Source organism: Salvelinus sp. IW2-2015, linkage group LG25 (assembly GCF_002910315.2).
Source record: "Salvelinus sp. IW2-2015 linkage group LG25, ASM291031v2, whole genome shotgun sequence".
Taxonomy (NCBI): Eukaryota; Metazoa; Chordata; class Actinopteri; order Salmoniformes; family Salmonidae; genus Salvelinus; species Salvelinus sp. IW2-2015.
In genome coordinates, this window is record NC_036865.1 from 10,821,594 (window position 1) to 10,846,982 (window position 25,389).

The window sequence follows — 25,389 nt, forward strand, 5'->3', positions numbered from 1 at the left end:
CAAGGCAATGGTTGATCTTGTGTATTGGCTTCGGAAAAGACCTGCCCATAGGTCTCATTTTAACAAATGCACCTCTCCTTTCTCTCTATTTCACACTTTCACAACTTTGAAGGAAAGAGCCAAGTGAGAACTCATTCTCTAACTAGGCCAAAGCCTGGCATTTTATCTGCTAGCCAGCGATTCCCACGTTTGAAACATTGTTACCCCCTCAGAACCTATGGGGCCAGAAGAAGCTCTGAAAAAGGGTGGGGGCATTCCCGGACCACGAGCGGTGATAAAATCAGTCCCACCCTGCGTCCATCACCGCCGTAGCTGATCTGAGTAAGACCTTTAAAAAGGCTACGGGGCCAGACGGAATACCAGGACGCTTACTCAGAGCATGCGTTGACCAGCTGGCAAGTGTCTTCACTGACATTTTCAAACTATCCCTGACCCGGTCTGTAATACCAACTTGTTTCAAGCAGATCATCATAGTACCCGTGCCCAAGAACGCCAAGGTAACCTGCCTAAATTACTATCGCCCGTAGCACTCATATCTATAGCCATGAAATACTTTGAAAGGCTCACATTTACACCATCATCCCAGACACCCTGGACCCACTCCAATTCACATACCACCCCAACAGATCCACAGATGACGCAATCCCTATTGCACTCCACACTGCCCTCATCCACCTGGACGGAATATGTTGGAATGCTGTTCATTGACTACAGCTCAGCATTCAACACCATAGTCCCCTCCAAGCTCATTACCAAGCTGGGGAACCTGGGCCTTACTATCTCCATCTGCAACTGGATCCTGGACTTCCTGACAGTCCGCCCCCAGGTGGAGCGTAGACAACAATCCATCTGCCATGCTGACCATCAACACCGGGGCCCCTCAGGGGTGTGTGCTCATGTCCACATCACTAAGGAATTAACATGGTCCACACACACCCACACAGTTGTAAAGAGGGCATGACAGCGCCTCCTCCCCCTCAGGATTCTGTAAAGATTTGGCATGGGCCCTCAGATCCTCCAAAAGTTCTACAGCTGCACCATTGAGAGCATCTTGACTGGCTYCATTGCTGCTTGGTATGGCAACTGCTTGGCATCCGATGGCAAGGCACTATAGAGGGTAGTGAGTACAGCTCCCTGCCATCCAGGACCTCTACCAGGCAGTGTCAGAGGAAGGCCCACAAAATTGTCAAAGACTCCAGCCACCCAAGCCATGGACCAAGTCTAGAACCAACAGGACCCTGAACAGATTCTACCCCCAAGCCATAGGACTGCTAAACAAGACTCCTAAATAGCTAATCAAATCTCTACCCACTGGTGCTGTCTATTATCTATCCTGTTGCCTAGTCACTTTAACCCTACCTATATATACACATAGCTACCTCAATTACCTCGTAACCCTGCACATCGACCTGGTACTGGTACTCCCTGTATATAGCCATGRTATTTTTTACTCATCATTGTTATTCATTATTGACTGTGTATTTATTCCTCACGCCACTATTTCAATAATTTAAAAATATTTTTTATCTTTAACTTTGCATTGTTAAAAAAGGACCCGTAAGTAAGCAATTCACTGTTATTCTACAACTATTGTTTACAAAGCATGTGACAAATAAAAATTGATTTGAAGACTGCTACCGGTCCCATATCCTCGGCCCATGACTTACTGTGTGTGAGGAGGAATCTCCTCCTTATCTTAATGAGCCCCCGTAAAACAGAGCTGGGATGGCCAGGTTACAGGCTAGACTAAAGGAACAGGCACCTGATCACTGTCCACCCGACTGATCATCGCTGAGACCCTGGTCAGACACCTGCATGTCTGGGGAGATAAGGGGAGAGCCAGGACAGTACTGGACTTCTCCATGAGTCATTGACAAATGCTTCAAAACCACTGTCTGGGAAATGAGTAGCCGGTCAAGACTGTGTGTAATGTGCAGAAGGTAACTTTTTCCGTCAGAGGAAAGAAGTGATTTCAGTTCTCCTGACTGTTATGAATTCGTGTCCTATTGTTTGGCCTGCGTGTCCATTAGTGGACAGGTTCGTTACTGGAGTTTCACAGAAGTTGCACGGAAAAGCCTTCTGGGGGGAGAAAGGCTTCGCACTGAGCTTACTTCCTGCTTTTGTTGGGACACTGTGTGAAATGTGGATGATTGTATAAATATTTGCTCAAAATGTCCTTTTCATATTTCTGCAAATGTGAACATCTGCGCCTCTCGGGCTAACGGTCACACCATAAAACAAACATACAAACAATGGCACACAGCCATGTCTTTGTGTTCCCACACCAGTGCGGTCATAAGTTTGAAGTTTGAACAAAATCTGCCCCAACCCTTTTAAAGGCACCACGTCTGTTTTCCCAGACCTTTTACTTACCTATTTCCATTTGGCCTCATAAGCGATATGTTGACATCACCATGTTTAAGATGAACATCTTAATGGGAATATGTCCATGGGAATATAACAACCAGCCACCACTGCCATCAATCAAACGACTACAAACGTATGCAGTGCCACTATGGTATGACGAGAGATTATGCAATAGTCAGGATGATATAGTCAGCATAATCCCTTCCAGACTCGACTCCTCCTGGTCAATGTTGACATGAAGCTAGGGAAAGACTTAGTGGCCCACGGCAGCAGGGGAATGCATTTAGTAGTAAAACAAACTCAACTGATATGGTTAACATGTAACAAGTCGTAAAATATCCCATAGGAACATTCCTGTTTAGATAAAAATGTAATGAAATAAAAATGAGTTGAATACCAGAGAGGATGGATACCCTCCCCAGCAGGTTACATCATCTAACATCACCCCCTTGTTAAATCCACTGATCCTTTTAGGCATATGATGCGGCACCTCTAAGGTGATGTTATGACTGGACCCAAGAATTTCAGAGAACGTAATGTTTTTTTTAATCACACATTAACTTTTTGGTGGATCAGGGACCAGTCAATGGTTTAGCCTTTTATCAGGCATGACAAAGGAATGACAGAGCGATATAAACCACTGGAATCATTTGACCGTTTACCTCAACAATAGATTGCAGCTCTCTCTCTCTCTTCCCCTCATAAAAACACTCAGTTGAATTACCTACAAGCAGTAGCCCAGTAAATCCCATTGCTTACTGGTTACCCATTGTAAAGATAAGGAACTATACAAACAACACATTCTTACAACCTTTCCTCAGAGAACATGTGGTAGTGTCTTGAAACAAAATCTGTACATTTCACATCTAGTTCTCAACCGTAAAAGTTAAATTAGCAGCCCTTCAGAGCCCTATGACCTCACTAAGCTCACCAAACCCCTCCTCTCTTTGGTTCCTCAGGTCCACCAGGCCAGCTCCAACCCCCTGGGCTCCGGACTGGGCTACCTGGAGCACATCTGCCAGCTCATCGAGAAGATTGGTCAGCTCCAGGAGCACAACCTCAGGCTGCAGAAGCAGATCTGTGGTCTGCAGAAGGATGGAAAGATGACCAAGAACAAAGAGGTGAGTCACATACTGTACAGACAGTCCTATACAGTATCATCATCAGCATACTCACATAGTGATTCCTGTCATTGGTGGGCACTCTGAGAAGAATCTCCATTAGGTTAAAGCATCTGGATTGGATTTATTGTCTTATTAAAAAAAGAAAAAATWGCTTCTTATCAAAAATAGGCTTCCGCCATATTGATTTTACATAACATATCCAGTCTTGTCAGACCAGGGAGGGCGAAGAGAGGAAGCACTGAGATAAAGCTGTTAACAATGAGTTAACAACGTGAATGTTCTTAACGTTAGGGTATTATGATTTATCTCATTTACAAAGCTCCTAAAACTGTTGTAAAAACATTGTAAAAGGCCGCTGTAGMTTGTGTAGGACAGACCCAAGATCATCGATCTTTGATTTGCAGTTGATTGCTGTCCAGATGGTGCAGAGATAGCCATACATGCCTTGAAGTGAGCGATTAGGACCCACAGGGACGGACTGGCCAATATTTGTCTGTCTTTAGCCCAGCGGGCCTGTTTAAATTGGGATTTTAGTGCAGAATGCTCATTATTGGGCCTATAATGGGGGCATCAAGGAAAATTAATTGGCCYATGTGGGGACCTCGAGACAAAAAGAATGGTCCGGTATGGGGGCCTCAAGGAAAATAAATATTGGTGTGTTAGACATGCCACGTACCATTTCTGGTCTCAGTACGTCCTTGCTCACTCATGCTGTCCCAGTGTACATTTAGCTGTTTCCAGAATGGCAGTAGGATGAAAGTGGATGAAAGTCTATTTAATAAATAGACCAGCTGGGTCCAGCAGTCTTTAAACATATGAGGTACACATTTAGGAAAGTCCTTATAGCATGGCAAAGAGACACCTTTATGTTTATATCAATGTAATTAATAACAAGCACCAGGGGCTTTTCCTGCCACCTGTTTAGAGAGAGCAGAGGAGTTAGGGTCTGTGGCTGAGACAATGGTGCATCATTCATGATGATAACTAGACTACCTGAAAAATCAACATCTGAACCCCAGCAACATCATACAAACAAGATGATTTACCAGAATTGAAAAAATAAATAAGAATAATCCTTGTATATCTGAAATGATGTCCATGTTAGCTAATCATATTCTGTAGCTGTAATATCACTGTCTCACAGCTATTCAAAATTAGATATAGATAAAGGTTCAAACAAACGTGGCTATGAAAATGCACAAAGGCGAGGCCAACGTCAGCATTAAAATAGGCCGATTTACGTTTTTTGTCTCTCTGTAGTAAGCACCATTTAGAGTAGCATTCCAGTAAACTCTCATAAAATAGCTAAAAATCTTCTCAGTTAACAATGTATAACCTATAAAACCCCAAGGCCAGCTCTCCTCACTCTTGCTTTCCGCTCCCAAACAGGATGAATAAATTGGCTCTGAATGTAATCTTACCAACGCCAGAGAGAGAAAATACCATTGGTTATTTATGGATTTTTAAAAAAGCCGTTGTTTAAAAAAATCTGTATGGTAATAACATGGGAACATGTGTGAAAATGAATTGAATAGAAAATTAGGAATGTATAGTTTAGAGTCCTAACACTACCTCAATMTTATGTTTCAGTATCGGTTGAACCCAACTCAAAGTGTTCATAGTTAGTCTTTCGGAATCAGCTCAACACAAGAAAAAAATCTGAACTTGGATTTGAAAAACAACAACCCAGACTAGATTTGGGTGACACCTTATTGCATTGTATTCAACTTTGCCCCCTCTCTTGTGACATTTGCCTGTGCTTCTAAAGAAAAGTACTTTGGCATTGTGTGGATGTCTCGCTTTCCTTTTGAGACTTTGGCACAATACCGGAGCGGCTATGTTCAGGGGGTTTCAGAGAGCTTGTTCCAAACTAGCTCTGTCAGTTTGGGCCTGGGGGCCGGAAAAGCTTTCCACTGAAGCAAAGGGTGAGCCCAGCAGGAGCCTACACTTCAAAGTCTTCAAAGAGAGAGAGAGAGACAGTGAGAGAGGGACAGTGAGAGGGACAGTGAGAAAGGAGCATTGAGAGAGGGACAGTGAGAGAGATCCKAAAAAGTGCTCATTCAAAAACAACCACATGCTCTCAAAAAAAAAAAACTCTTCAACAATCTTAGCAGGACTTACAATTCTTTAAGGTCACCAAATTCTGATATGATTTTACCTCGATAATTATAATTTTCCATTCAAATGTAAGGTGTAAGGTGTGGGTGTCATTCTCTCTGGGCCCAATCCGGTCTTGAAAGATGTGCACACCATTTTCAGATGGTTTTGAGGACCACAACAGCTGTCCTCCCAAGCGTTTAGTAATAATTTCCCCTGCTGTGAGTGTTTCTATGGTTAGGCCACAACCTGAAACATGTAGATGACACATCAAAAGGATGAGCAAGTCAGCTGGGGCACATCTAAGCCCCACGAATGGTGGTGCTGACACCTATGGTTCCCTGTGCCTAGGCCCATCTACCCCACCTTTCACATCAGCACCAGGGTCACTGCTGGGCTCATTATAAACACAGATACCCAGACAATTGCATTAGAGCCAACCTACCACGACCAGGGTGGTTTGGGGTTTCTTACGATCAGTCAGATGAACTGAGATGCACAAAAACATATCTAGAATCAATACTAGAATGAAAGAAAACGAATCAAGTTTCTAATGTGAGCAATGAATATGAGCTCACTTGTCAGGCCTCAAGCTCCCCTTTTCCTTATTCTAAAATAAGTACTACCTCAGACAAAGGAGCCGTCCGAAGGCTGTCCCTGGGTTATTGAGAAACGGGATGTGATGAAGGGAACATTCCAGAGCCGGAGTGTTCTGGACCTTCCCTTTTCCCCTGAGTGCACAGAGACATAATGCCTCCAACAGTTTAATCCTCTTCTTTTGGTCAGAGGTCAAATGCCTGGTGTGGGCGGCCCTCTGAGTCCCCAAAGGTGGGAGCTGCCTCCTTCTAAGGGCTAAGTACACACAGATGGGGTGGTCCTTGGAGAGGGCAAAGACCACCCCTTCTCAGTAGAGGGGGTGTCTTCACAGAGGGGAGAGTGTGGTTGTGGGTCCAGCGGGGATATCAGACTGTGGTCAAAGTTCAGTAAAAACTAAAACAAAGCAGTGGAGCAGGATTTCAGTGGTCATTCATCATGCCATGCTTACCCATTTTTCGGTATAAACGTCTAGTGGTTGCATAACAGGCCATTCAGAGTCCAAATTAGGAATTCCGGGAGAGAGCACTGTCCAGAGATTATGTTATTTTAGTGTAGAGTTTGCACCATGTGTCCAGGGTAGAGGTAACTTCAGTGCGGAGAATGAAATTATTAGGAAATGACTTCACCTAATGAGTCACTTGGGTTACGGCTCTGGGTTCTGAAGTTGTGCAGGTGGCGAGTGTGTAACATTCACGTGATGAAAAATCCCCCTACTGTAAAAGTGACACTACAAGTTTGATTGTTAACAATGAAGCAGGAAAAAACAACTCTCGTCTCCAGGCTTTCATCTTATTCCATTTATGCTACTGCTGGGCATCTGCGTGGTTTGAACTTCAACAGGATTTTACGTTAGCGTGGATGTGACGTCCAGAGTTTCCTCAGTTGGGATAAACGGATGAGAACTTTTTCCAACTCTAAACAATGACTCGGGAAGTCTCTCAGATTTTTCTATGAACTACCATACATGTAACTGCATAGCGCATATGTTGTAGGCTTATGAGAAAAAATAGCTAGGCCTACTTCGGATAAGTTGATGTAGAGTTTTGAAGTACATTTTTTTTAGGTTAGGTTGCCATAAATCCAACTCAATCTTGAAAAGAAATAGGAAAATAAACACTCTATGCATGAAAACAACAAATCAGGTTATTACGTTAAAGTAAGTTTAAAATAGTCAAACAAACTCAGATATCACATAACATTTTGGCAGCATAGAAGGCCCAAAAATGCAAGATTGTGATGGCCAAAGCACATTTTCACTCTTTGTAACAGGTGGTTGCTGTCTGAGTCAACTAAGTACTGTTGGAGGACCCTTGACCCAAGAGCGAGAAAAACAGTAAAACTAGATTCTGATTGCAAATACATTTAATATGCAGTGTTTTCTCCAAGATCATTGTTTTGATGTGGTGGTTTGTCCCTCCTACTCACAGTCCTGTACCCTCTCTTCCTGTCTGTCCCCCAGGACTTCTTCCTGCAGCACTGTAGCTGTGGAATGGCCGGCCTGGCCTTTCAGGAGCAGAAAAGACATTCCAGGAGTGAGTTCCTGACCACCTCCATGAGTGGCACCCTCTCTGACCTCTCCACCATCCCTGAGGTCACACGTCACACAGGACTCACAGCCATGAGAGGTCAGTTAACTGCTTAATAACATGATAACAACCCATAATCAACATCCAGTCAACTCTCCTCACTCAAAATCCAATGAATATTCCATACATTCTCAAAAAGTGTTTTTGGCACAGTTTGACAGTGATTTCATCAGATGTTTTCTACGCATTTACATTACATTTAAGTCATTTAGCAGACGCTCTTATCCAGAGCGACTTACAAATTGGTGCATTCACCTTATGATATCCAGTGGAACAACCACTTTACAAAATAACATGATAACAACCCATAATCAACATCCAGTCAACTCTCCTCACTCAAAATCCAATGAATATTCCATACATTCTCAAAAAGTGTTTTTGGCACAGTTTGACAGTGATTTCATCAGATGTTTTCTACGCAACCCTTTCGTTTCCCTCAGAAAACCAGTGGATTATTTCATTGGCAGGTAGATTAGCACTTAATAACCTGCTCCTGCGGGCCTCATTGTCACACACAACGACATAAGACCGAATTAAAATACATGTTTCCCCAACGTTTTCCTGAAACGGATCTAATGGGTTTATTAAAACATTATGAGTGAATCTTAGGTTTCAAAACGTGACCGGGTGACACCCAAGGTGTGTTTTCGCTTTATCATCTCACATAACATTCCAAGCAACGCTAGTCACCCAGCAACAGAGTCATTTCGCCAAATGTTTTTACCCTCCTGACAGTATGGTGGTCCAGAGGAGACCGCAAAATTACTACTTGAGCAGGAGAGGGAAATTCCTGGCATTCTGCATATGGAAGGAACATATAACGTACAATGGATTTAGGAATTTCTTGCTCCTCCAATAGGCAGGATTCTAGAAACTGGAGCTGGGAAGTAGGGGGATGGCAAATGGTCCTCCCTGTACTGCGATAACAGATTGAGGGGGTGGGGAGGTTGAGTGGGAAGTGGTGGCAGGGCGAAAACAGGGGGTCCTCTGGGACAGCTGATTCACATCACCATGTGTCATAATAGTTTCCCCCCACTATGAGTAGTGAGTGGTTCCAGCCCTCATCACACTAATTCATATCATATCTCTCTCTCCTTCTCTCTATAGAGAGTGACCAAGGCGGATGCCAGCCCCTGGTGCCCCTATGTAGGAGGGGCCTGAATCGGAGGAGCTACACAGAGGGAGAGACACGCTCCTATCTCTTTGACAGTACAGAGGGTCTCTCTGCCCCACACAGACGGGTGAGTCACAAACATCCCTCCTCTGACTCACTGGGCTGTGCACAACAGCCTCAACCCCTGTTTGCGGTCCAAATATGTACATCTGCACAACACAATGTTACAGTAGATTTAAAAACACACTGTCCTGACCAAACAGTGGGGAAAGAACCAATTTGTTAATGCTGAGATATGTGTGTTTGGTTGTGTAGCTGAGTGAGAACTACACATGGGGCAAAGTGAAGGATCTGGTGAAGAAGACCAAGCTGAGAAACCAAAGCAGACTGGGACAGACATCCACCTCCCTGAAGAGATCCTGTCCACAGCTCTACTGGTGAGGACCTCTCAAGAAACTCTATACTCTAAAGTCTATTCTAAAAAATACTGTATTTCTTCCTACGGTATTTACAGTACAGTATTTCTTAAACACACAAAGAAACATTAGGATTACCACGTTGGAAATGTCCACAAAACATAACAATCAGGACTTGGCTGTTGTCTCAACTTGTCGGCCATTTGAGATTGTCTGTTCTAGCTGAAGAAACTAAAAAAAGGTCACTAAAGATAACAGCTGGAGCTTGTTGGTCCTTCAAAGTTGTGTGAACATCTTGAACTGATCATGATACAAGAACAGAGAAGTCAAGTTGTAATTAATCACAGCTCTCTTTAGTTTCATCATCTTTTGTGGGTGTGTGCACCTATTAACTTTTAAATCCTTTAGTCTTTGTAGAAAGAGAAGTTCAGACTGTCATTGGCAGTAGGTCATGGGTTGTGTTTGTAGAATGACTCAAATCCTGCTTTCTAGAAAGAAAAACACTGAAAATACTGAAAATGTCCGACCAACTGATATCATCTTACCATTTAGAGATAATTACTTAAAGCTACAATATGGGCAAAATTCGCATCGAAACGTGAGGTATACAGTACCAGTCAAAATTTTGGACACACCTACTCATTCCAGGGTTTCTTTATTTTTACTATTTTCTACATTGTAGAATAATAGTGAAGACATCAAAACTATGAAATACATAACCCAAAAAAGTTTTAAACAAATCAAAATATATTTTATATTTGAGATTCTTCAAAATGGCCACCCTTTGCCTTTATGACAGCTTTGCACACTCTTGGCATTCTCTCAACCAACTTCATGATGTAGTCACCTGAAATGCATTTTAACAAACAGGTGTGCCTTGTAAAAGTAAAAATTTGGGATTTCTTTCCTTTTTAATGCATTTGAGCCAATCAGTTGTGTTGTGACAAGGTACGACGGTTGGTATACAGAAGATAGCCCTATTTTTTTAAAGACTAAGTCCATATTATGGCAATAACAGCTCAAATAAGCAAAGAGAAACGACAGTCCATCGTTACTTAAAGACATGAAGGTCAGTCAATACGGAAAATTTAAAGGAATTTGAAAGTTTCTTCAAGTGCCGTCGCAAAAACCATCAAGCACTATGATGAAACTGGCTCTCATGAGYACCGCCACAGGAAAGGAAGACCCAGAGTTACCTCTGCTGCAGAGGATAAGTTCATTAAAGTTGCCAGCCTCAGAAATTGCAGCCCAAATAAATGCTTCACAGAGTTCAAGTAACAGACACATCTNGCCTTTATGACAGCTTTGCACACTCTTGGCATTCTCTCAACCAACTTCATGATGTAGTCACCTGAAATGCATTTTAACAAACAGGTGTGCCTTGTTAAAAGTAAAAATTTGGGATTTCTTTCCTTTTTAATGCATTTGAGCCAATCAGTTGTGTTGTGACAAGGTAGATCCGCATGTGTGGTTCCCACTGTGAAGCATGGAGGAGGTGGTGGGATGGTGTGGGGGTGCTTTGCTGGTGACACTGTGATTTATTTAGAATTCAAGGCACACTTAACCAGCATGGCTACCACAGCACTCTGCAGCGATACGCCATCCCATCTGGTTTGCGCTTTGTGGGAGTATCATATGCTTTTCAACAAGWCAATGACACACCTCCAGGCTCTGTATGGGCTATTTCACCAAGAAGGAGAGTGATGGTGATGGTGCTGCATTAGGTAACCTGGCCTCCACAATCACCCGACCTCAACCCAATTGAGATGGTTTGGGATGAGTTGGACAGCAGAGTGAAGGAAAAGCAGCCAACAGGTGCTCAGCATATGTGGGAACTCCTTCAAGACTGTTGGAAAGCATTCCAGGTGAAGCTGGTTGAGAGAATGCCAAGCGTGTGCAAAGCTGTCATCAAGGCAAAGGGTGGATACTCAAATTCTAAAATATATTTTGATTTGTTTAAAACTTTTTTGGTTACTATATGATTCCTTAAGTGTTATTTCATAGTTTTGATGTCTTCACTATTATTCTACAATGTAGAAAATAGTACAAATAAAGAAAAACCCTGGAATGAGTAGGCGTGCCCAAACTTTTGACTGGTACTGTATATCTGTCATTGTCATTGAAAGCAAGTCTATGAAGTTGTATATCTGTTCTGTGTGTGCTATTTCTATGCTGCCCGTTTTATAGTTTCGTTTTTGCGTCTTTTACTTTCGGTTTTGTACAAAATACAATATTTTTCCTTATGGAAAATATATTTCACAGCGGTTTCGATGGTACAACAATTCTCTACACTATAATTGCTTGTTTTGTCACATAAACGGAAATTAGGCAAACTATTAGAATTTTAGCAACCAGGAAATGCAACTTGGTCTCAGAGCATTTAGTATTATTCTGTAAGTAAATCCATGTTTGGTATGGTTACATAAGACAGATGGTTACTTAAGGCAAGAACGAAAGGAGGGTGGTTTTACGGGGTGGATAGGTTGTCGTATATTTTGAATGTCTTGCAACTCAAAGATCGCGAGTTCAAATCTCATCTCGAACAACTTTAGCATTTTATCTTATTTGAAACTTTTCAACTACTTACTACTTTTTAGCTACTTTTCAACTACTTAGCATGTTAGTTATATCTTCCCGTAACCCTAACCCTTTAAAATAACTCATAAACTTAACCCTAACCCCTAGCCTAGCTAATGTTAGCCTCCTAGCCACCTAGGTAGAATTTGTAACACATCATACGTTTTGCAAAACTTTAACACAAATTGTTATTCGCAATATTTCATACGAAATGGGTGATGGACATCCACAAAATAATACATACTATACGAAACGTAGCATATCGTACTACATGGAGTGTCTCGGATTTACGTAGAGAATAATGCGAAATGCTCTGAGACCAGGTTGGGAAATGGTGGAGCGATTTCAGCATAGTGCATCTTTAAATAAAATTACTTTAATATTGCTATTTAAATCAGATAAATACCAATGTGGCTCCAACCTACCTAATTTGTTTAACAAAACACAATGTAGTACAACACTAATGAGTTCTACATAATGTCATCATGTAGTCCTATTAAAATAATAATGTACTCATTCTCTAACTGTATCATACTGAATTCATGTGTCAGCTTTTTTTTTTTTTTTTACAGACAGGAATCTACGTCAACATAATTGGAGTAGATCAAAAAAAMATGTGGATATTTTGGGTTAGAAAATGTTGGAAGCACCAAAACTACAGTATATGACAGGTTCTTGGCAAATCATTTCAGATATCTTTTTTCTTTTATTAATGCGAGTCAGTGGAAGAATTGTGGTATTCTGTTGTTTGAAGGTTGTAGAACACAGGAATTTGGTGGGAGTTGCAGGGCTTGAGGAAAGAACAGCTATTTCTTTGGCCCTTCAACCTATTCCACATGCTGGATGGGGCACTCCTCAGACAGAGGGTGGGAGCTTGGCACGGACCCAGACGATTAGCGGAGGGGTTGCCGTGTCAGGTTTGAGGTATGCTGGGAGGAGTTGGAGAATTCCCAATGTATTTCACAGTGGTCCAATGAGATATAGAGATTCTATGCATAATTTATCTAAAGGGAGACCCTCTCTTGGAAATAAATGCATGTGGGAAAAACATCCTGGTCTCAACCATTGTGCATAGCTCCTTGTAACAGCATTGGAGCACACCAGTAACAATGCCCAATTTCCCTACAGCCCTGACCTGGGACCAGTGGAACTACCAGGAAGAAACAGGAACTCCATGGTCGCCTTGGGCCATCAGAACAAACTGGACTTCCAGTGGCCCCAATAACAAAGARGGTACACAAAGTTCTGAAACAATCAAAATATTGCTAACGTGTAGTGAAACATGTTGGAAGCATGCTGTGAACGTACAAGCACAACTAATTTAGCAGCTATCATATGATTAATGGTCAGCGTATCTTAAAGCTATCCATAGAGGTGAAMAGGCAACACTTTTTAAACACTGAACGTCTTTGTTTTCTACCTAGATACGAAACAGATGGCCCAAAGTGGGAAGAGACAGCCCTGAAGAGGAGGACAAAGTGAAGTTGAACAGATTCTTYACTGGACTGGGATAGGATGAGTGTGAAAGGAGGGATGAGAGAAAGAACACTTGTGATGGATGACAAAATTTGAGTGAGGAGTGAAAAGAAAACAAAAAGATGGATGGTCATAGACATCTATCTCTCTTGAGATACAATTCTAAAATAAGAGATGTTATTGTTTAAAATAAGGGAACATTGGTATGTATATGAGAATACTCCACAATGTACATGAAAACGATATAAATGATTTAATCTTGTACTATACTCGTTTTCTATACAATTCATATGGTAGCTTAATGTCTTCTCTAAATGTATTTTATTCATTCAGGCTGACATTTCAATACTATGTGTTGATGGAACAAACAAGAACTCTTTGATATGGTAGTTTCATCTAAGAAATAGACAATATTCTGGGGTGGAAATAAAGACTTGGATTATCAGGAACTTAATCTGAATAATATTGACAGTGATTAGATACAGTACATTAGAAACGGTTGCTTGCTGTATCTTGCTTTCGTCTACGGTAAAGTCTGCTCCCCAATTGAACATGGCTGCTGCATAATAATATTATTTACAAATGTCTGGTGATCCATTATGTGAGAGAGAAGTCTACAGTAAAACAAGTCATGCTCCCATGAACAAATGTGAAACATACACATATTGTACATATTTCAGAATTGTACTATCAGAATCTATACAACATATTTAGTGTGATTTATCTTCTTGTTTTGAGTGTAGGCCTATATAGGCTAGGTGTTTGCAATATGTACCATACATGGATGACAGATTGTGGTGTATATGTTGTGTGATTGTGCTGTACATAACACATGTTCATGTAGTGTGTAACTGTCAGTATGTATGTACAAGAGGGGAGTTATGTCTGTAAATTCCTATGTCTATATGGAAAGTTATCATTTTTGGAGAGAGGTTCAAGATCCCTAAAGATAAAAACTGCTGTCAGATGTTACGATGACGTTTGTGATGCATTGCCCTAAGGTATTTTAATGTTCCTGTCAAACATTTATGTTAAAAAAACAGTCAATATTTTTTTTTATATCAATTGATATCACTACAAGATGTGATTTATCAGAGTCTGCTGTTGCTCTTGATCATCTTCAAGATATATATTGTTTTTGGTCGGGACATGCAAGTCTGGTTTGACTAGCTAACAGTGATTTAGCTTTTCTACACCACTGTTACATCACTATGAGGTTATTTGATAACAGACAGGCGAAACAAGTGCCACGGTGCTTTGGAAATCTCACTGGGCAACTAAAGAAGGTAAGTTTCACACAGAAACTTTGGAAAGGATTATTAAATTGGCTTTAAAGCCTTGACACCTACCTGAAATACAGCAGCAGCTAATTTCAACTGCTCAAAACTGTCCATTGTGTTAATGACAGGAATGGAGTTAATCAAATTTAAAAGACACTAATCCCACAGAAAGAATGCAAGCAATAGTTAGTTATCCAGTATGTACTTCAGCAACGGGAACTAGAGTGTAGTACAACACTAATGAGTTCTACATAATGTCATCATGTAGTACTATTAAAATAATAATGTACTCATTCTCTAACTGTATCATACTGAATTCATGTACCTCTAAATACTCTAATCAAGTAGAATATAAATGTGTTGCAACTGAGAGGCAGTAAATGATGTCAATATGTATGATACATTTGTCGGGCTGGTAACTAAAGACAAAAGATAGTGATATCTGTATATTGTATATTGTACAATTTACTGCAATGGATGAAACATCTCAATATGCATATTGCATCATTATTCAAAGTTATTTTTCAAAATAAAGTTGACATTTCCTAAGACATGAAATGTATGCTGTGTTTCTGTGCTTTGAGTTCATTTTAGATCACTCACTGACCTCTCACAGGATATGAAGCAAATCATGTTTCTCATAGAAAGAAGGACGTAAAGAGCACTACCTCATTAGAAACTAGCTGATCTTGCAAATAAGTGGAAAGATACACTCAACTGTGTGTCCTTAGACAGAGATTCCCCTCTCTTTATGATTCATACTAATAAGTAATGAATACTTATTCTCATCCAGGTAGAACTGCAGGAAGCGGACCAGCCTTTTCCAATTAGAGAGGACCTTCACAGCCAGTGACTCGGGAGATTCATACCTCTTTCTGTCCAGGCTGAACATTTGTTGGATAAAAGACAGAATCCGACCCTGGAAACACAGAAGGGTATCTGTCACTATAGCGAAGATGAAAGGAAACTCTTTGATCGCCACATCATGGTAAAGTAGGTCTGTATCAAAGACAAAAACTCTAACTGGATCTATGGGTATTGAAAGGATACTATACAATATTAKATGACTACAACATACGGAGCAAAGCAAGCTAACTCACTCACAGCTGAGAGAAGGACAACAACAAACAGCCCTATACCAGGTATTCCCAAACTGGGGTACGCGCAATACCATCTGGGGTACGCCAAATAAAAATGTGATTCACATTTTTGTTAAKAATTCCTTCACATTTTCAAACAGTCTATACATTTGGGTGAGGTTTATTTCTCGCCTGAGAAGCCTCGTTTCACTGACACAAATAAAATTAAACCATCTAGTGTTCAGTGAAATAACAACACAATGTCAAATACAGGTAGCCTAGTCAAATAATTAACATCCAATCACATTAACCGTTACTGTCTCGAGGAAATTCCACTAACGGTCTGTATGTAGCTGCTGCTCATGTTGGTATCTGTACTGATGGCGCAAAAGCCATGACAGGGAGGCATAGTGGAGTGGTAATGCACGTGCAAGCAGTTGCTCATGATGCCACTTGGGTACACTGCAGTATCTACCGAAAGGCTTTTGCTGCCAAGGGAATGCCTGATTGCTTGACAGACGCTTTGGAAAAAAATGGTTAACTGTGTTAAAGCAAGGCCCCTGAACTCTCGTGTATTTTCTGCACTATGCAATGATATGGGCAGCGACCATGTAARGTTTTTACAATATACAGAAGTGCGCTGGTTATCAAGGGGCAAAGTATTGACACGTTTTTTTAATTGAGAGACAAGCTTAAAGTTTTCTTTACTGACCATAATTTTGACTTGTCTGACCGCTTGCATGATGACGAGTTTCTCACACGACTGGCCTATCTGGATGACGTTTTTTCTCGCCTGAATGTCTGAATCTAGGATTACAGGGACTYTATTCAATGTGCGGGACAAAATTGAGGCTATGATTAAGAAGTTGGAGCTCTTCTCTGTCTGCATTAACAAGGACAACACACAGGTCTTTCCATCATTGTATAATTTTTTGTGTGCAAATGAACTCAAGCTTACGAACAATGTAGTGTGACATAGCGAAGCACCTGAGTGAGTTGGGTGCGCAATTACGCTGGTACTTTCCCAAAACGGATGACACAAACAACTGGATTTGTTATCCCTTTCATGCCCTGCCTTCAGTCCACTTACCGATATCTGAACAAGAGAGCCTCATCGAAATTGCAACAAGCGGTTCTGTGAAAATCTAACTTAATCAGAAGCCACTGCCAGATTTCTGGATTGGGATGCACTCAGAGTATCCTGCCTTGGAAAATTGCGCTGTTCAGACACTGATGCCCTTTGCAACCACGTATCTATGTGAGAGTGGATTCTCGGCCATCACTAGCATGAAAACTAAATACAGGCACAGACTGTGTGTGGAAAATTAAAGTAATCTAACCTAGCAATTTCACAACAACTACCTTATACACACAAGTTAAAAGGAATGAATAAATATGTACATAAAAATATATGAATGAGTGATGGCCGAACGGCATAGGCAAGATGCAGTATATGGTATAGAGTACCGTATATACATATGAGATGAGTAATGTAGGTTATGTAAACATTATATAAAGTGGCATTGTTTAAAGTGGCTAGTGATACATTTATTACATCAATTTTCATTATTAAAGTGGCTAGAGATGAGTCAGTATGTTGGCAGCAGCCACTCAATGTTAGTGATGGCTGTTTAACAGTCTGATGGCCTTGAGATAGAAGCTGTTTTTCAGTATCTCAGTCCCCGCTTTGATGCACCTGTACTGACCTCGCCTTCTGGATGATAGCGGGGTGAACAGGCAGTGGCTCGGGTGGTTGTTGTCCTTGATGATCTTTTTGGCCTTCCTGTGACATCGGGTGGTGTAGGTGTCCTGGAGGGCAGGTAGTTTGCCCCCGGTGATGCGTTGTGCAGACCTCACTACCCTCTGGAGAGCCTTACGGTTGTGGGTGGAGCAGTTGCCGTACCAGGCGGTGATACAGCCCGACAGGATGCTCTCGATTGTGCATCTGTAAAAGTTTGTGAGTGTTTTTGGTGACAAGCCGGATTTCTTCAGCCTCCTGAGGTTTAAGAGGCGCTGCGGCACCTTCTTCACCACGCTGTCTGTGTGGGTGGACCAATTCAGTTTGTCCGTGATGTGTACGCCGAGGAACTTAAAACTTTCCACCTTCTCCACTACTGTCCCATCGATGTGGATAGGGGGCTGCTCCCTCTGCTGTTTTCTGAAGTCCACGATCATCTCCTTTGTTTTGTTGACATTGAGTGTGAGGTTATTTTCCTGACACCACACTCCGAGGGCCCTCACCTCCTTCCTGTAGGCCGTCTCGTCGCTGTTGGTAATCAAGCCTACCACTGTAGTGTCGTCTGCAAACTTGATGATTGAGTTGGAGGCGTGCATGGCCACGCAGTCATGGGTGATCATGGAGTACAGGAGAGGGCTGAGAACGCACCCTTGTGGGGCCCCAGTGTTGAGGATCAGCGGGGTGGAGATGTTGTTACCTACCCTCACCACCTGGGGGCGGCCCGTCAGGAAGTCCAGGACCCAGTTGCACAGGGRGGGGTCGAGACCCAGGYTCTCGAGCTTAATGYCGAGTTTGGAGGGTACTATGGTGTTAAATGCTGAGTTGTAGTCGATGAACAGCATTCTTACATAGGTATTCCTCTTGTCCAGATGGGTTAGGGCAGTGCGCAGTGTGATTGCGTCGTCTGTGGACCTTTTGGGGCGGTAAGCAAATTGGAGTGGGCCTAGGGTGTCAGGTAGGGTGGAGGTGATATGGTCCTTGACTAGTCTCTCAAAGCACTTCATGATAAAATCCCAGATGGCGTAGCAGTGCAGACGTGGTTTGTTGTCCTCTCGTTTACTTTTTGTATTTTTCGTCTTTTTTTGTATATATTCCAATTTATTTTTCAATCTCTTTTTCCATTTTTAAATTAAATATACCTTCCGGTAACCCGCCTTACTCATTGTGACACGGATCCGCTATTGTTTTGGACCCTATAGTCAAAACTTTCATTAGAAGGTAGCCAGCTAATTAGCTAAGTTACTAGCCATTTAGTCATTGTTAGCCACTGCTAGCGGCCTTTACCCTCTGCTCAGGCACCAGACGTCTTTTTTAGCCTGGATAATACCTGCCAGCCTCTAACTGTTTTTCTCCACTACAACGCCAGACCAGATTCCTGCCGACCATTGATCATCACAGCTAGCTATCTTCAACTGAGTGACCCAACCCCGAAGCTAACTCTAAGCCGGCTAGCAAATAAAATTCCCACAACTACAATACCTCRTTCGCCATCTGCCCCGGTCCCTTCGTCGACACGGCGCCCGCCGTAACACCACGACTGGTCCGCAGACGTAATTCCATCAGCTGTGCCTTCAACCGGTCTTTGCCGGACGACGGAGCAGACGCTTCTACTTACCCCGGACTGCTAACTTTAAACGCCATGTCTCCCGCGTGCTAGCGTAGTAACGACTACCTAGCTGCTTCCCTGTTTCATCTATTGCTGTACACTGGACCCTATGATCACTTGGCTACATAGCTGATGCCTGCTGGACTCTTCATTTATCACGTACTCCACTTTGTTTACCTTTGTTTATCTGTCGGCCCCAGCCTCGAACTCAGGCCCTGTGTGTAGTTAACCGACCCTCTCTGCCCATTCATCGACATTTTACCTGTTGTGGTTGACATTTTAGCTGTTGTTGTCTTACCCGTTGTTGACTTAACTAGCTCTCCCAATCAACACGTGACTGCTTTATGCCTCGCTTTATGTCTCTCTCAAATGTCAATATGCCTTGTATACTGTTGTTTAGGATAATTATCATTGTTTTAGTTTACTGCGGAGCCCCTAGTCCCACTGTACATMCCTTAGATACCTCCMTTGTCCCARCTCCCACACATGCGGTGACCTCACCCAGTATAACCYGCATGTCCAGAGATGCAACCTCTCTTATCATCACTCAGTGCCTGGGCTTACCTCCACTGTACCCGCCCCGCACCCCACCATACCCCTGTCTGCACATTATGCCCTGAATCTATTCTACCACGCCCAGAAATCTGCTCCTTTTATTCTCTGTCCCCAACGCACCAGACGACCAGTTTTGCTAGCCTTTAGCCGTACCCTCATCCTATTCCTCTGTTCCTCGGGTGATGTGGAGGCTAACCCAGACCCTGCGTGTCCCCAGGCACTCTCATTTGTTGACTTCTGTAATCGAAAAAGCCTTGGTTGCATGCATGTTAACATCAGAAGCCTCCTCCCTAAGTTTGTTTTACTCACTGCTTTAGCACACTCCGCCAACCCCGATGTCCTTGCCGTGTCTGAATCCTGGCTTAGACTGTACGCTTGTTTATTCCATGTAACTCTGTGTTGTTGTTTCTGTCGCACTGCTTTGCTTTATCTTGGCCAGGTCGCAGTTGTAAATGAGAACTTGTTCTCAACTAGCTTACCTGGTTAAATAAAGGTGAAATCAAATAAAATAAAAATTATGACGGAAGTGAGTGCTACCGGGCGATAGTCATTTAGCTCAGTTACCTTCGCTTTCTTGGGAAAAGGAACAATGGTGGCCCTCTTGAAGCATGTGGGAACAGCAGACTGGGATAAGGATTGATTGTATATGTTCGTAAACACACCAGCCAGCTGGTCTGCGCATGCTCTGAGGACGTGGCTGGGGATGCCGTCTGGGCCGGCAGCCTTGCGAGGGTTAACACGTTTAAATGTTTTACTCACGTTGGCTGCAGTGAAGGAGAGCCCGCAGGTTTTGGTAGCAGGCCGTGTCAGTGACACTGTGTTGTCCTCAAAGCGAGCAAAGYAGTTGTTTKGTTTGTCTGGGAGCAAGACATCGTGGTCCGCGACAGGGCTGGTTTTCCTTTTGTAGTCCGTGATTGACTGTAGACCCTGCCACATACCTCTCGTGTCTGAGCCATTGAATTGGGACTCTACTTTGTCTCTATACTGACGCTTAGCTTTTTTGATTGCCTTGCGGAGGGAATAGCTACACTGTTTGTATTCGGTCATGTTTCCGGTCACCTTGCCCTGATTAAAAGCAGTGGTTTGCGCTTTCAGTTTTGCGCGAATGCGGCCATCAATCCACGGTTTCTGGGTGGGGAATGTTTTAATAGACGCTGTGGGTACAACATCACCGATGCACTTGCTAATAAAATCGCTCACCGAATCTGAGTATTCATCATAGTTAACACGGGCGCTTCCTGTTTTAGTTTCTGTCTATAGGCTGGGAGCAACAAAATGGAGTCGTGGTCAGATTTTCCGAAAGGAGGGCGGGGGAGGGCTTTATATGCGTCGCGGAAGTTAGAATAACAATGATCCAGGGTTTTGCCAGCCCGGGTCACGCATTCGATATGCTGATAAAATTTAGGGAGCCTTGTTTTCAGATTAGCCTTGTTAAAATCCCCAGCTACAATAAATGCACCCTCAGGATATGTGGTTTCCAGTTTGCATAGAGTCAAATGAAGTTTTTTCAGGTGAGTTATTCACAATTTTCGATGAACATATAAGGTTTTATATGTAAGATGGTTAAATAAAGAGCAAAATGATTGATTGTTATTATATTATTATTTGTGCCCTGGTCCTATAAGAGCTCTTTGTCACTTCCCACGAGTAGGGTTATGACAAAAACTCACACTCATTCTTATGTTTAATAAATGTATTGTGTAGTGTGTGGCAGGCTTACAATGATGGCAAAAAACAACATTTGAGAGTGCGCTGACCCTGGTGCTAGAGGGGGTATGCAGCTGGAGGTTGAATGTTTGAAGGGGTACGGGACTATAAAAAGTTTGGGAACCACTGTCCTATAGGGTCTCTCGGTCTTCTCAGTATTTTGTCAGTACAGGACCTTTTTTATTTCTATATTCTTATTTTAAATGTATGTAGTTCTGTCCTTGAGCTGTTCTGATCTGTTACTGTTCTGTATTATGTCTTGTTCTGTGTGGACTCCATAGTAGCTGCTGCTTTCGCAATAGCTATTGGGGATCCTAATAAAATACCACATGACAAGTCACATACCCTAAGAAGGATGTAGAAATCTTTGGTCTTGCTCTGTGATCCATAGGCTGCCCACATGATCTCTGGGTCTGTGTAGTCAAACACCTCATACAGATGGTGGTACAGCGCATCAGGCCTCTACGGACACACATGGATACATTACATCAGAACCAAGCTGACATCTCCTGGTAATATGTGGTAATGCATGCACGATAAATGAAAAATATGAATACTACTTGAATTTATTTTGCCCACACCTTCCCGGTGTTGATAATAAAAATAAAGATAACAGCCATGCAACAGTTTTTTTTTCATCCTACCATTAAACGCTCCCTCTTCTTCTTAATTTGTGACCAGGCATAGAACATCACAGTCTGTGAAGACATTTTAAAACAGACAGTGACTGTAGGGGTGGGTTCACCTTATTAAATGTTGAACGTGAACATATCAAAAGGTTTTACCTTCACACATACGGTATATCATTGTGATAGTATGTTAAATCGTCTTTAGTAATCTCATTATAAATCAATGCTGAGTACACGTATCATTTACAACATTTATTTGCTATTGATTATGAGAATAAAAAAAGCGTACTGTTTTCTTAGTGCCCTCTGAGATCCATGGGGTGCGTAGAGTTGGCTTTAAGATGGCTGGAATGTACTCCTGGCATTCCAGCACCTTCAGCACAATGGACTCGTAAAATATGTCATAAAAGCCAACGGTGTGCATCTAGAGATAGCAAGCAGGGAGCAGAGCCATTGTTCAGTGAAATATGGAGGGACATTTTCTCTGGTATCTATGATATACAGCAGGGAAAATCGTACTGTTCCCTTCACGTCTAAATCAGGTTTCCAGACTCTTTCAACAGTACAGGTAGGTCAAATAGCTTTAGTATTATGCTAGTTCACATGGTGCTGTGATGAACAATATTTAACAGACATACAGCCAGATGTATTGCTATGTGGGGGATGGACAACAAAATAGAACTTAACAGTAATATTAAAAAGAGAAGACTTGAAAGTGGGTATTCATGTTATAACATGATTACAATAGCATATGGTCCTATAAAAGCGAGAGCTTGGATGGTACTGATATAATGTGTCTCCATGGCAGCAGCTCACCCCTGCCTCTTGGCACTCGTCAACGATGTCTGGCCAGTTTGTTGGATTTTCAGTGAATGCCATGAGCTTTTCCCATACCAGACCAAAGCCCTCTGAGCTCTACAGAGATCAACACACAACCAAACAAACAAACACTCAGAGGCTTCTAATGGCATTATTCCAACATGGGACAGATCTGATGTTCACTGTGTGGGGTTTCTGAGGAAAATAGGCTGTTTTCCAAAGTCCACCTCCAGAAGAATTCAGGAACAAATGTGCGATGCATAGAGAATTATGTACAAACCCACTGAGAGACATACAGGCCTATTAAACCCACAAGGTCACATAGCAGGGACAGTACAACTACTGTCCAAACACTGCAGGGCTTGTCTCGATAAATGCCAAGCTCTTACAGTAGATGGCAGCTAATATAATGGATGCAAGTATCGAATACCTACTGAAGCATTTATTCTCCAGGAACATCTATACTGAACAAAAATATAAACACCACATGTAAACACAATAAGTGTTGGTCCCATGTTTCATGAGCTGAAATAAAATATCCCATAAATTTTAGATATGCACAAAAAGCTTCTCTCTACACGATTGTGCACAAATTAGTTTATATCCCTATTAGTGAGCATTTCTCCTTTGCCAAGATAATCCATCCACCTGACAGGTGTGGCATATCAAGAAGCTGATTAAACAGCATGATCATTACACAATGACATTACACATTACACAATAAAAGGCCACTCTAAAATGTGCTGTTTTGTCACACAACACAATGACACAGATGGGTCAAGTTTTGAGGTAGCGCACAATTGGCATGCTGACTGCAGGAATGTCCACCAGAGCTGTTGCCAGAGAATTTAATGTTAATTTCTCTACCATAAGCCGCCTCCAACGTCATTTTAGAGAATTTGGCAGTACGTCCAACAGGCCTCACAACCACAGACCATGTGTAACCACACCAGCCCAGGACCTCCACATCCGGCTTCTTTACCTGCGGGATCGTCTGAGACCAGTCACCCAGACAGCTGATGAAACTGAGGAGTACTTCTGTTTGTAATAAAGCCTGTTTGTGGGGAAAAACTTATTCTGATTGGTTAGGCCTGGCTCCAAAGTGGGTGGGCCTATGCCCTTCCAGGCCCACCCATAGCTGCGCCCCTGCCCAGTCATGTGAAATCCAGAGATTAGGGCCCATTGAATTRTTTTCAATTAACTGATTTCCTTATATGAACTGTAACTCATTGAAATTGTTGGATGTTGCATTTATATTTTTGTTCAGTATATTTCCAGAGGGTGTGGTGGGTATACTACAAGCTACATACCTTCCCTGCTAAAGATAGTAGCCCTCCTATCAGGCTCTTTCCTGTCTCCTTCAGGAAGTGTTTGGCCTCTGGGTCTCTGAGAATGAGCTTTGGTACAGGAAACAGACATGGATGAGCGACGCTCTGTTCAGCTCTATGTGTCTCTGGCTGACAAATGACCAGTCAGGGGATTGCTTACCTCAAATGCTTGACGGATCGCACTGAGCTTGATGTTGATGAAGGCATCATCCTCACTTTCTGGAAGGTAGGGTCTGTGATAAGAGTACAACGGGACGTTTCACCAAGTGTAAATGTTCCTGAGTCATGCTTGGCTTGTCAGCTTGGTTGTCAAAGAGACAAGGTAGTATATCATCTTTGGACATATTGAGCTCTATTGATTAAATTCTTGGCAGAACGCTCACCTCCAGGAGTTTGGGTACATTCTCACATCTGTGTCGCCCAAAGAGAAGCTTCTCTCCAAGCACCCACTGCTCTGGAGGTACAGTCGTTTAACAAGGTCACAACAGTACATCCCCTGAATAAATCCAGTATAACGTGTCTATGGGCCAACTCTGACTCCTCGTACCTCATAGCAAGGGAAATACATCTCCTCTGAGATTGAGTCTTGCTGGGGCATCCCCTCATCTGAACCTGTATGTATTGGGAAGGACCACACTACCTGAGAATTCACATCTTCCTTACATTCCTAAAGGTATTAGGACTTGACTTGTATACAATACCTTCTCTTTCTGAGCCAATCAGAGTCTTGCAGAGAGCCTCAGTTCCCCTCAGGGCCATGTGCCATAGAGCTTGCACCACAGGCCTGTCTCTGGGACCCTCCAAAGCAACACAAAACAACATCAATCACGGGTCACCGTTTTCTATTTGTGGATCCCTGATTTCTCTTACATTTTAGATGTTACAATTTTACACAGATATCTTTTCTCCCAAAGAAAGGTTGACATCTTTATTTTTGACTACCAGTTTAGAGGCATTGTTCTCTTGGCTCTGGACCTCTGATGGCTGCGATTCATGAAGCTGGTCAGATGAGGGTGTCATTGCTTCCCTAAAATCTTTGTAAAGTACAATTTGAGTGGTTTACAAAACAACAGATATTTCTTCAAAGCCACATTTTCAAATAATGCCAATTCAATGACGATATTACAAGTAATTTCCCGCCCCAAAATGACATGAAATGATATTGCTGTAAAAGGTTCTCATTCTGTCATGCATCTGAAATATTTATTGTTTTTTCAATTGATTATGATGTCATTGCCATGGCTATGTGACTACATCCAAGAGCAACAACAACCTTGTAAAATTTAAAGAGGTA

At 42.3% G+C, this 25,389-nt stretch overlaps 1 protein-coding gene across 1 annotated transcript in view; it reads left to right on the top strand.

Annotated features, from left to right (window-relative positions):
- The window catches only part of LOC111951946 (uncharacterized), a 30,729-nt gene extending 15,544 nt beyond the window's left edge, over positions 1–15,185 (top strand). The window contains exons 3-8 of the mRNA XM_023970316.2: positions 3,327–3,488; positions 7,645–7,810; positions 8,879–9,012; positions 9,201–9,322; positions 13,007–13,111; positions 13,303–15,185. Coding sequence (XP_023826084.1) covers positions 3,327–3,488; positions 7,645–7,810; positions 8,879–9,012; positions 9,201–9,322; positions 13,007–13,103 — 681 coding nt within the window. The 3' untranslated portion in view covers positions 13,104–13,111; positions 13,303–15,185. The remainder of the gene's footprint in view (positions 1–3,326; positions 3,489–7,644; positions 7,811–8,878; positions 9,013–9,200; positions 9,323–13,006; positions 13,112–13,302) is intronic.
- The last annotated feature ends 10,204 nt before the right edge of the window (positions 15,186–25,389 follow it).